General features: G+C 40.4%; 1 protein-coding gene across 5 annotated transcripts in view; it reads left to right on the top strand.

The window, feature by feature from the left end:
- LRCH2 (leucine rich repeats and calponin homology domain containing 2) overlaps positions 1-13,078 on the top strand; it is a 58,343-nt gene that overhangs the window by 19,650 nt on the left and 25,615 nt on the right. For all 5 annotated transcript variants that reach the window (XR_014521733.1, XM_083486369.1, XM_083486370.1 and 2 more), the window contains exons 2-5: positions 4,313-4,457; positions 9,575-9,701; positions 12,295-12,400; positions 12,502-12,638. Coding sequence is in view for 4 of the 5 variants with exons in the window: in XM_083486369.1 (XP_083342495.1) it covers positions 4,313-4,457; positions 9,575-9,701; positions 12,295-12,400; positions 12,502-12,638 (515 nt within the window). In the remaining variant the exon portion in view is untranslated. The remainder of the gene's footprint in view (positions 1-4,312; positions 4,458-9,574; positions 9,702-12,294; positions 12,401-12,501; positions 12,639-13,078) is intronic.

The raw sequence follows: 13,078 nt of genomic DNA on the forward strand, positions 1-13,078 counted from the left end.
ACAGCACTTGGTAACTGATATGAAGCAGTTTATAAATATGCAAATAAAATAAATAATTGCATGCAGGTAACACTGAGTGGGCTGACATAAAATAATTGTGTGCACGCTAGAGGGCGCTGGGGGGGTGGAAGGTAGAATGCTCCGCCAATCCTCTTCCCACCCAGCATGGAGACCAAGTGGGCTGATAGAATGAAAACGAAATAGGCAGGTGGAACCCTCCTGCAGGCAATGTGACATTCTTGAAAGCTAGTTGGGCTTATTTGCACGGCTAGTTATGACTATTTAAAATACAGTGTTGTTAAAAACAACAACACCATACCTAGCTATCCTGGAGAAAGTTGCCCTATAAATCTTTGAGATTGTTAGTGAAAAGGTTTGTCATATTTGATGGTAGAATACTAGACTTATTGCAAAAATATTTTTCTTTGAATTTACACTCCAAGGTGTCTTCCTATATAGCCTCAGGCAAATGACTTTTCTGATTCTGTACAAAGCTGTGATTTTTCTGTGTGAAACAGGAGAGTACTTATCTGTTCTCACTTCCCTGTTTCCGTGAATGATGTCTGTAGTCTACAGACAAGGAAGGAAACACTGTGGCTTTAATAATTATTAATCAAGCTTTTGAGGTTATGTGTCATTGGAGAACACAAAGGGATGAAGTCAAAGAAGTATTTCTTATTTATTTCACATGTAAAAGTTAGTATGCAGCAATACTTGATCCCATAGTTCTTGCTGATGCTTTCTCCCACCCTTTGAAAAGAACTATTAAACCAGAAGAGACACAGAGGAACTATCTACAAAGAATCATTTTAAAGATATGCACAGCTGAGTTTTCCATAGATAATGTGGGCATTTCATAGCCTAGTTTTGTTCTCACGTGCATCTCTCATACATTTTATTCCAACAGTTTTTGCAGAATATCTTCTTCATGCTGAGTATTATGTATCTGCATACATCAGTGTACACCGTTCTTTACAGAATATCATGTTCAAATAAGATTTAGGTGCTTGCCTTAGCCTCAAGCAACAGCTGTGGAGGAGGGAGGATAGGGAGAATTGGTCATGATGGTGGTAGAGCAGCACTTGTAACAAATATGAACACAACAAGTTGCCTTATACTGAACAAGACAAATGGTCCATCTAGTTTAGTTCACCGTTTGAAACTCTGATATATAAGCCAGACCCCAAATGGTTCCTTAAACCAGGGTCACAGTTGCCAAAACAGAATGTCTAGTTGTCATTTTTGGACCAGATGGCTCAATAGTTGTATTTTTCAATATGACCTTTGGGTTCCTAACATTTGTTCTGATTGTGCAGATAAAATATAATGGATGGAATTACAGGATGTGTTGCTAGTGTGTGAAAGCAGTCAAGATCCAAGGATCTCCAGGCATGCACTTCCAGATGGTGGAGACTTCAGGCTCCATCCTGGTGCCTAGGCATCTTCACTTGGTCACAACTGGCTGATAGCCATGTGCAAAATGTGTATGGCACCTGGCGAATTTTGAACACTGGTTTAGTGTTGTCTACATTGACTGGCAGCATCTTTCCACCTACCTGGAGATGTCAGGGATTGAACCTCGGACCTTCTGTATGCAAAACAGATGCTTTACTACTGAGCTATGTCCCTTTCCCTAATGTGATTATAAATACAAGAACAAAAATTGTACTTAGTGGATCAGGTCAACTAGTTCAGCATCCTATTCTCACCGTGGCCATCCAGATGCTTGTATGAAACCCACAAGCAGGACTCGAGTATAAAAGCACTCCCCCTTCTGTGGTTTCCAGCAGTTGGTATTCAGAAGCATAACTGCTTCTGACCATAGAAACAGACTGCTGTAAGCCTGCAACATAGATGGGGCTTATGTTCCTGGGATTGCACCGAAACCCAAAAATGCATGTAGTCAAAACACATTGGGTTCAATGGCAAGTGGAGGACCTGTTCCCTGCTTGAAAGGCCTTTTCCACTTGGCCTGGTAGGGCAGGTCCCTGACTAACTGCAGCTACAAAAATCTGAAAGAAACTCTTGCAGATGTGGCACTGTCTGTGCTGGACCATTGTCTTGCCTTGGTAATGGACTGGATGAGAGTCAACACACTCAAGCTCAATCTTATAAGAGTGAGGCACTGTTAGCAGGTGTTTTGCTAGATTGGATGGATGGGAGGTTGCCTGCTCTGGATGGGGTCGATCGGGGGTACTTCTGGATCCTTTGCTGTCTCTTGGGGTTCTGATGTCCTTGGTGGCATGGATTCCCTTCATCAGCTTTGGCTGGTGGCCCAGCTGTGCCCCTATATGTACAGGGATAGCCCAACTTCTGTTGTCTATGCTTTGGTAACCTCTAGGTTATATTGCTCAAAATAATGGAAACTTCAGCTGGCACAGAATTTGGCAGCCAGGTTGCCCACTGGGGCAAGATGATTAGAGCCTATTGCACCAATCCTGGCTTGACTGCACTGATTGCTACCGTATTTTTCACTCTATAAGATGCACCAGACCACAAGACGCACCTAGTTTTTGGAGGAGGAAAACAAGAAAAAAAATATTCTGAATCTCAGAAGCCAGAACAGCAAGAGGGATCGCTGCGCAGTGAAAGCAGCAATCCCTCTTGCTGTTCTGGCTTCTGGGATAGCTGTGCAGCCTGCATTTGCTGCATAAGACGCACACACATTTCCCCTTACTTTATAGGAGGGAAAAAGTGAGTCTTATAGAGCAAAAATACGGTAATTATGTTCTGGGCCCAGTTCAAAGTGCTGATTTTTACCTAAAACCCTTAAGCAACTCAGGACTGCAATACCTCAAGGGCTAAAGGTAAAGAGACCCCTGACAGTTACGTCCAGTCGCGAACTACTCTGGGGTTGCGGCACTCATCCCGCTTTACAGGCCGAGGGAGCCGGTGTTTGTCCACTCCGCAGACAGTTTCTGGGTCATGTGGCCAGCATGACTAAGCCACTTCTGGTGCAACGGAACACTGGCACCAGAGCAACGCATGGAAACGCTGTTTACCTTCCCCCCAGAGTGGTACCTAATAATCTACTTGCACTTTTGGGCATGCTTTCGAACTGCTAGGTTGGCAGCAGCTGGAACCTCAACGGTAGCTCACAACCTTTTGATTGGCATGCCCTAGGCTCAGTGGTTTAGACCACAGCGCCACTCGCGTCCCTACCTCAAGGACTGTCTTTCCCCAAATGAACTGACCAAAGCCCTGCAATCATCATCTGATACCCTTCTTCACGTGTCTCCTCCACAAGTGATCCAGAGTGTGGCAACATGAGAATGGGTGTTTTCTGCAATGGCTTCCCATTGGAATGCTCTCTTCAAGAAGGCTTGTCTGTCAGCTTTATTATGCATCTTTAGGTGCCAGACAAAATATTCCTTTTCTACCAGGCCTTTGGATGATTAATATTCTACACTCTTTTAAATAAGGGAGGGGGGTTATTGGTTTGCTTTGCTTTTACTATGCATTTTGTGTTTTTATTTTGTATTTTATTTTATTTGCTGTGAACCGCCCTGAGATCTTCGGATGAATAAGGTCTCTTCCCCCCATGCCCACCTTTCTGCTCACTTTTTATTTATTAATTATTATTTTGCCAAGTGTTTAAAGCTGAATGTGCACAATTAAATGCACATAAGTTGTGGGCTTCACTATCCAAGTTGGTGGCTGTCACTGCCTCCTGCAGGAGTGAGTTCCATTGTGTGTTCTTAGGCTTCTCTTAAGTTTGGGAGAAAGTTTAAGTGGCTAATCCAAATCCAAATGCTTCATGGAAGAAATTAGTTTTTCAGAGGTGGATGCCTTTTCTTAAGACAAATCAATTGCTGATAGAACAAGAGTTTGCTGGAGTTGCTTTGTTTGGTGGGTTACAGAGAGGGAACAGTGGCTCCTTTCTTTCCTCTCCAAGAGCATTATGGGACAGGCAAACTTCAGGCTTGCGGGATTTCCTTTGTTCTTTACTAGAGCACTGAAAGTGCAAAATAGTGACTTGGCGGGAGAATATTTTTAGAATTAAGGAGAAGTGTGCCATATTACATTTCACAAAAGCCTCTCTTACCTACTTAATTTTTCTAAATACTGGTGGAAGGGAGTTCCCTTCTATCCCCAGAATTTGAATTGAGCAGAAGATGATTCCAATCTATATAGACTGTGTATGCTTGATTTTTCATCTATCTGTGCTTTAATTTCCAAAATAAAATTGCCTAACAATTCTACTAAAGCTTTTGCCATCGTTTAAGAACAGCACATTTCTTGCACATCTCTCAAATGTAAACTGGAACACTGAGCTGTGGAAATGTCTTTTCTCCTCCTCTCCTTTTTTTAGATCTCTCCAAGAACAGATTTACTGAAATTCCTCCTGATGTGTTGCAGTTTTCACCACTTGAGACATTGAACCTCTATCACAACTGCATCAAATCAATCCCTGAAGCAATTAAAAATCTGCAAATGTTAACATATCTCAATATCAGGTAGGTAATATTTTCCTGCTTCCTAAATGTAATTGCTTGTCATCCAAGGTAGCCTGTTTAGCTCATGACTGTATCAGCGTCCTCCTGTGGGTGACAGTTGACTGAAGAACCACTTTCCAGTCAATAAGTCAAAAGGTAGAGCATAAGGAAGTCTAACTTTGTTCTTGGTATTCCTTTTTTCAGATTGTGATGTTTGAGAGGCAAAGGTAAAAGTTTTAAATTTCAGTTTGAGCTTCTAGGAATGCTAAAAGAGGTTTGCTCATTCTGCATGCCTGTGAAAAAGTTGCTGGACCAACTACAACACAGGAGAGATTGATGATGGGTTGTATCCAATGTTAGTCATACTTGGAGTAGCCACATGCCTCACTTAGGTCTATTAATTTCAGCAGGTCTACTCTGAGTTAAAGTTAGTTGGATACAGGACAATGTTTTCTGAAATAACATTAGTGTTCTCTTTGTGTGTGTTGTGTTTGATTATTTTTGAGTTGGAGTATTGAGTGTTAGACACAAGTGTAGCGTGAAGAATGTACAACTTTCTCTCTTGCTGCATACATGTCCATATACATGGCAAAATAGATACATACATGGTGGGTATTCCCCCCCCCCCGCCTATTGCAAAGACTAGCCCTGTAAGAAAAATGTATTTGAAGTAGCCTTTTGGCATTGTGAGTCTGACAGCTACTCCAGCTTTTAAAAAATAACATATTGTCATAACTTGCTTTTGTAAACTCTTTAATAAAACTGACTGTTGTCTGTAGTTAGCTTGTCAGCTGTGCTTTTAGTTTTTAACTTTGAGAGACAGAGGCTTTCCTGCTAATTCTGCATGTTAGCTTTGTGACTTATTTGAATTAGGCAGATTTAGAGAGCTCAGATGTAGTAGGAGAACTGTCCTCTTGTTGCCTGGTACCTTGTTCTACAACAGTTAGGTCCTAGCTTTAAAAATACAGTCATACCTTGGGTTGAAATTGCTTCAGGTTGAGCACTTTCGGGTTGCACGACCTGGAAGTAATGGAACACGTTATTTCCAGGTTTCGCTGCATGTGCAGACAGTCAAAATGATGTCACATGCATGCACGGAAGTGGCGAATCACGACCTGCGCGCACACAGGCACGGGTTGCGTTCACTTCTGGGTGCAAATGGGGCTCCGGAATGGATCCCATTCGTATCCAGAGGTACCACTGTAGAAGTGGCTGCAGAGGAGACCTACAAAAATGCTTAATTGGCATAAGAAGAGGAAAAGCTAAGAGGCCCCTGGGCATGAGAGGAGATTATAGGAAGCCACAACAGACCTCAGATTCATAAAAAAGAGATTGTGGAGGAGAGAGCAAAACGTTAAAGGGGACTAAATGACAAAAAGTTTTATATTTTGAGATTGCTAATAGGAATGGCTTTCTAACTGCTCAGGTCAGGCCAGAAATGGACCATATTACTTAGGCAGCATATGCAATCTCCGGTTTCGAATGCATTTGACAAGGCAGAAATGAACCTGTCAATTTGCAGTGGATATTGTCCTTTTAATTCTGACATTTCAGATATAGTTTACAGCAGTGGTGTCCAAACTTTTTTCAAAGAGGGCCAGATTTGATGAAGTGGAGCGCCGTGAGGGCCGACCGAAGTTGTTACCCTTTTTCTAGGATTGAAGTTGTTGAGCTTTTTTTAGGATTTTACCCCAGGAATTATTTCTTCACAGGGGCTGGATTAAACCAACCGGTGGGCCAGATTAGGCCTCCAAAAACGCACTTTGGACATGCCTGATTTACAGGATTGTTAAAAGTGGCAACTAAGATTTCCTTTCTCATGTACCTGTGATCTGGTCTTGGATGCAGTGGGGCTCTTAAATGGCCCTTTATAGCTATACTTACTAAGGTCAAGCCTTGGCTCCTGAACGCCTCTGTTTTGGAACGTTTTGGCTCCCGAACGCCAAAAACCCAGAAGTAAATGCTCCAGTTTTCAAATGTTTTTCGGAAGCCAAAAGTCTGAAGCAGCTTCTGCTTGAGTGCAGGAAGCTCTTGCAACTAAGCCGTGCCTCAGTTGTCAAACATTTCAGAAGCTGAACGGGCTTCCGGAACAGATTACATTCAACAACCAAGGTTTGACTGTATTCTTATTTTAAAATATATATTCTACAGTTGGAGGAACTTCCTTAAGAAAGCCTGTTACAATTATTCATATCACTCTGTATTCCTCCCTTTCAAAATCCCAAACCCCAGTTCCCTTTAAGGAAATAAAGCAAATGACTGAAGCATTCTGCCTTACTGTTGAGCTTTCAATATTTTGACCAACTCAGTGGGTCCCCTCTGGCTTTATAGAAAGTGAATTTTAATATCATGTAATGAACTGAAAAGAAAGTAGGAAAGTAGCAAGTTCTGTTCCAAATGAAGTTGCTAGCTTAGGTGTTTGAAGTCATCACATGAGAGGGATCTCCCTTTTACTTCCCCACCCCCAAATGAGGATAGATGTGGGAAATGCAACTACCAACTGCAACTTGATTTTGCAAAGGGTTTTTTCCTCCATTAATATATATGTGTGATGGAAATAGCAGTTCACACCATAAATAAGAAGAATGAAAAAGGTTAGAGAGACAATTAATAATTAAAAGATATATTGGAATTTAGTGGATTCATGGAGACTGCACCATCCTAAGGAAAAATCCTATACATATTTTGCAATACCCAGCACAGAATTGATTTGATTTTTTTTTTTAACATCAGCATCACTTCATTCCTTTACTAGCCGATGTGACATTGATATTCCCATTATAGCTGATCACTCAGCAGTAATATTGGAATATAATCTATTCAATACCCAGGAAGGTATGAGGAGATGGTATCTTACTATATCATTACTAAATGATAAAACTTCATTCAAAATATAACGCAAGAAACGCAAATATATTTTAAAAATAACTCCAAATCATTAACGTCAAGACTGATGGAATGGGAAGGCTACAAAGCTTATATCTGAGGGAAGATAATATCTTTCTCTGCCTACAAGGTCAAGATGCAAAGATTAAAAGAAAATAACCTAAAAATTCTTTAAAAACATTATGGGGCGATATGGCAAATAACCCATCTAGGGTTAAATATGAAAGAATACAACAACAAACACTAGAACTGAATAATATGCAGTGGTACCTCAGGTTAAGTCCTTAATTCGTCCCAGAGGTCTGTACTTAACCTGAAACTGTTCTTAACCTGAAGCACCACTTTAGCTAATGGGGCCTCCTGCTGCTGCCGCGCCACTGGAGCACGATTTCTGTTCTCATCCTGAAGCAAAGTTCTTAACCCGAGGTAATATTTCTGGGTTAGCGGAGTCTGTAACCTGAAGCGTATATAACCCGAGGTACCACTGTACTAGCTCAAAAAATTGAGTTCAGCTTATTATGTCTAAGACAAACATATTGGGAACAGGGAGAAAGACAGACAAAAATTCTAGCTGTCTGTCTAAAACAGAAGAAAATGAACCAAATAATACCTTTAATAAGAAGGGAAAACAACATTGCAGCAACCTCATCAACAGATATAATTTTTTGGGGGGGGATGAACATAAATAAAAATAATAAGGATGACCCTTATCAGCATGAGAAATTAACAATATGGGCCAATCCAAAATTAAAAATTGGAAATCAAGTAATAATTTGGCAAAACTGGATGATAAAAGGTATTTTGACACTGAATCAATTAATTGATGAGAACTACAAATTTGTGGAATATAAGACTTTGCAAGTAAAGTATGGACTAACTAGTGAAACACATTGGCAATATATCCAATTGAAACATATGTTGGAAAAGCAGTTTGGCCCTGATGCTATAGCTGCATTGGAAACATGCATGCCGTGACAGGATTTAATCTCTGCAACAAAAACAAAAAAACCTACACTTGCACTATATAAAACTTTACTTAACAGGAAGAAATACGATTTAGAATATGGAAGTCAAAAATGGTGTAAAGAGCTAGGAGTACAGATAACAAATGATATATGGGAGACAAGTATAAAATCAATAGAAAAAGCCTCTATGGATTTAAGACTTAGACTTATTCAACAGAAAATAGTATTTAGAGTCCACCCACTCCAACAAGATTATATCAGAAGAAATAACAAGTGCAGATAATTGCTGGGGATGTGGGAATAAAAATGCGTACTTAATACATATGTTGATTAATTGCCCGATGATCAGACCATTCTGGAGTGAGGTGAGGATATTTATAGCAAAAGTAATAAAAAGAAATTGTTATTTAGGAGAACCGAATTTAATTCTAAATTATATTCCGGAAACTTGGAAGATCTCAAGGGACCAAAAAAAGTGGTTGTATTGCATTATATTAGAAGCAAAAAAACTTGTTTTGATGAATTGGAAGAGCCGCAATAAGATTCCACTGAGCATACGGATTGATAATATGGACAGATTAGCTACATACAAAAGAATTGCTTGTCGACGCAAAATAAGAATGGATAAATATGAAGAAATTTGGAACAAATATCTAAGTGACAAGGTGGATAACAGTGGGAAATAGAGGGGGGAGAGAGTGGTGATAAACAAGGAGTAGGCATAGGGATATTGCTGTATCTAAATTTGTGTTGTCAATTTGTGTTATTATTGTTATTAATTGTTTTTGTTGTATGTGTCTTTTTAGTTTTGTGTTTGTACTGATTGGAAAAAGAGAATTAAAAAAACACACCACTTTACTATCAATGAGATTCTCACTATGAGAATGAGAGCCAGTGTGGTGTAGTGGTTAAGAGCAGTGGACTCGTAATCTGGTGAACCGGGTTCGCTGCCCCACTCCTCCACATGCAGCTGCTGGGTGACCTTGGGCTAGTCACACTTCTCTGAAGTCTCTCAGCCCCACTCAACTCACAGAGTGTTTGTTGTGGGGGAGGAAGGGGAAGGAGAATGTTAGCCGCTTTGAGACTCCTTCGGGTAGTGAGAAAGCGGGATATCAAATCCAAACTACTACTACTACTACTACTACTACTACTACTCTTCTTCTTCTTCTTCTTCTTCTTCTTCTTCTTCTTCTTCTTCTTCTTCTTCACTAAAGTGGCTTGTAGATCTCTGTATCTGAATGGTGATAGCTGCCAGACATAACCATATATTTTCTCTAATCTCTTTAGTCGAAATCTTTTATCAACATTGCCAAAATACTTGTTTGATCTGCCGCTTAAAGTTTTGGTTGTCAGCAATAATAAACTTGTGTCCATTCCCGAAGAAATTGGAAAATTGAGAGATATAATGGAATTGGTGAGTGTCATGGTATAGTTTCTCTCTTTGTTGAATCTTTATAGTTAATTCTTTTTTGGGGCCAATCCTCAATTAGTACTAAGCCCTACCACAGTGAGTGGCAAATTTAAATTAATCCATTCATACTTAAATATCCCAGAGCAATCCTTTTGTTTGAATAGAAGTGCAATGAGTTTTCCTTCAACTTTATTTTAAACAAATGGTGCTATATGTAGCTTGAAACAAAAATATGAATTATATCTTTTGTGGCTGAAATGCTATCTGGATCCTGCAATTTACTATATTGGCCCGAATATAAGCCACATCCGAATATAAAATGCACCTTTAAAATTCAAGGGGGAAAAAAGAAGACAATACCACTCCCTTAAAATTCCACAGGCACTCACACCTGTTCCGTTTTACCGCATGTCTGTTTCAGCAGCGATATCGTAAAAGCCAATTTTTGTAAGGTCACAAATTTAAGCTGCAGTTTAACTTTTCGTGGTCAGAATTTGAAAAAAAAAAAGAGTGAGGCTTATTTTCAGGCCAATATGGTACTTCTAGGATGGAATAAATAGTGAAAATCTAACGGATTGTTTTTTATGCAACTGCTCAAGTCCTCCTTTTAAAGATGCATTAGTAGATTTCATTCCATAAAAAGACTTACCTTATTTAAGGAATAGAACTTTTTCATTTGATATCCCACTCATTTGATATTTCTCAAAAGATGGAAATCATCTGAACTCTGAAGCTCTTGCTACTTGTCAATAATCTACAATCTCCTTGTCATCAAGATTCAAAAGCCCCATATATATGACTGTTCCTAGTCATCTTATCTTCACTCTTTCCCACAGTGTCAGTGTAATGCCATGTAAGCAGAATTACATGGTATAGTTCTACCAGGTTTTATAATTTTAGCAATTTATCTGTGTTTATAATTGTAAATTATATTACTCTAACCTACCCTGGTAGGGGACGCGTGTGGCACTGTGGTTTAAACCACTGAGCCTAGGGCTTGCGGATTGGAAGGTTGGTGGTACAAATCCCCACGATGGGTTGAGCTCCTATTGCTCCCGTTGAGGTCCCAGCTGCTGCCAACCTAGCAGTTTGAAAGCATGCCCGAAAGTGCAAGTAGATTAATAGGTACTGCTCCGGCAGGAAGGTAAACGGCGTTTCCGTGCGTTGCTCTGGTGCCAGTGTTCCATTGCGCCAGAGTCATGCCAGAGACAAAGTTGCGGCTTAGTCATGCTGGCCACATGACCCAGAAAAACTGTCTGCGGAGTGGACAAACGCCGGCTCCCTCGGCCTGTAAAGTGGGATGAGTGCCGCAACCCCAGAGTAGTTCGCGACTGGACGTAACTGTCAGGGGTCTCTTTACCTTTAGCCCTTGAGGTATTGCAGTCCTGAGTTGCTTAAGGGTTTTAGGTAAAAATCAGCACTTTGAACTGGGCCCAGAACATAATTACCGTATTTTTGCTCTATAAGACTCACTTTTTCCCTCCTAAAAAGTAAGGGGAAATGTGTGTGTGTCTTATGGAGCAAATGCAGGCTGCGCAGCTATCCCAGAAGCCAGAACAGCAAGAGGGATTGCTGCTTTCACTGCGCAGCGATCCCTCTTGCTGTTCTGGCTTCTGAGATTCAGAATATTTTTTTTCTTGTTTTCCTCCTCCAAAAACTAGGTGCGTCTTGTGGTCTGGTGCGTCTTATAGAGCGAAAAATACGGTAGCAATCAGTGCAGTCAAGCCAGGATTGGTGCAATAGGCTGTAATCATCTTGCCCCAGTGGGCAACCTGGCTGCCAAATTCTGTGACAGCTGAAGTTTCTAAACTGTCTTTAGGGGCAGCCCTACATTATTTGGAGCAATATAACCTAGAGGTTACCAAAGCATAGACAACAGAAGTTGGGCTATCCCTGTACATATAGGGGCACAGCTGGGCCACCAGCCAAAGCTGATGAAGGGAATCCATGCCACCAAGGACATCAGAACCCCAAGAGACAGCAGAGGATCCAGAAGTACCCCCGATCGACCCCATCCAGAGCAGGCAACCTCCCATCCATCCAATCTAGCAAAACAGCTGCTAACAGTGCCTCACTCTTATAAGATTGAGCTTGAGTGTGTTGACTCTCATCCAGTCCATTACCAAGGCAAGACAATGGTCCAGCACAGACAGTGCCACATCTGCAAGAGTTTCTTTCAGATTTTTGTAGCTGCAGTTAGTCAGGGACAAACATCGGCTCCCTCGGCCAGTAAAGCGAGCTGAGCACTGCAACCCCAGAGTCGTTCGTGACTGGACTTAATTGTCAGGGGTGCTTTACCTTTTTTTTAAACCTACCCTGGTACTTTATGCTGAAGGGTGGCTAAAAATTTAAATTTAAAAAAATCTATTTGAGCATTTAAGATTAAAAAATATGCCTTGCATAAAAGCAAAATTCCTCTGTTCTTAGGATATCTCCTTTTATTCATTTCTATTGCAAAATTCAAGAATGCTGTAACCAAAATGCAAGCACATGCATTCCTTAAAACATACTCATTTGCTTTAGCCACCTTCTTCAATGTATGCTTTTGAAATTTCAGTCACTATTTGACATTCTGACTCATTGTTTCTTAATGTAGGATATTAGCTGTAATGAGATCCAAGTCCTTCCCCAGCAAATTGGAAAGCTGCAGTCATTACGAGAATTAAATTTAAGAAGAAATAATATTCATACACTACCTGATGGTAAGCTTCTATTCCCTTCCAGCCTCTTTGTTAATTCATTTAAACAATATCAATATTTTTGCTGTATGAGCTTCTGATTTTTTCCCCTTTCCCACCAATAGAATTAGGAGACCTTCCCTTGGTCAAGCTGGACTTCTCATGTAATAAAATCACAGAAATACCTGTGTGTTTCAGGAAGCTACATCGCTTGCAAGTCATAATTTTGGACAATAATCCAATGCAGATACCACCAGCACAGGTTCAATTAAAACATTCTTTTCTCATTTTTAAAGTAGAAACAATTCTTTATGTGAGATACTTATTCATCTAGCTACCCATGGAGTAAGGTGCTTCTTGACCAAAATCCATTTGTGGAAGCACTTTTTCTTCTTGATCACTTTTCAATGTTGGTTTTAATATGCCTGGGGGAAAGTGGCCAGAAGTGGGGCATGCCTTTGTAATAATCAACTGGTCATATTCTGAGATGAGTTTCACTCTTCTCAAATAAGATGCAGGGAAAATAATATTAAAAACCAGTCCACTCTTGTTGCACTTCAATGTTTTCACCATGCGCTTTAGCCAACAAAATCTTACTAAGTTGGGGAAAGGTGAGCAGCAATACCTGCCACTGAACTTGATGGATGTGTTTGGTCCTGTTTAATCTGCCCAGTTATCTGTACTACAAGGGTACAGATGGGA

The sequence above is a fragment of the Podarcis liolepis genome (assembly GCF_965112155.1).
Source record: "Podarcis liolepis genome assembly, chromosome: Z".
Classification (NCBI taxonomy): Eukaryota; Metazoa; Chordata; class Lepidosauria; order Squamata; family Lacertidae; genus Podarcis; species Podarcis liolepis.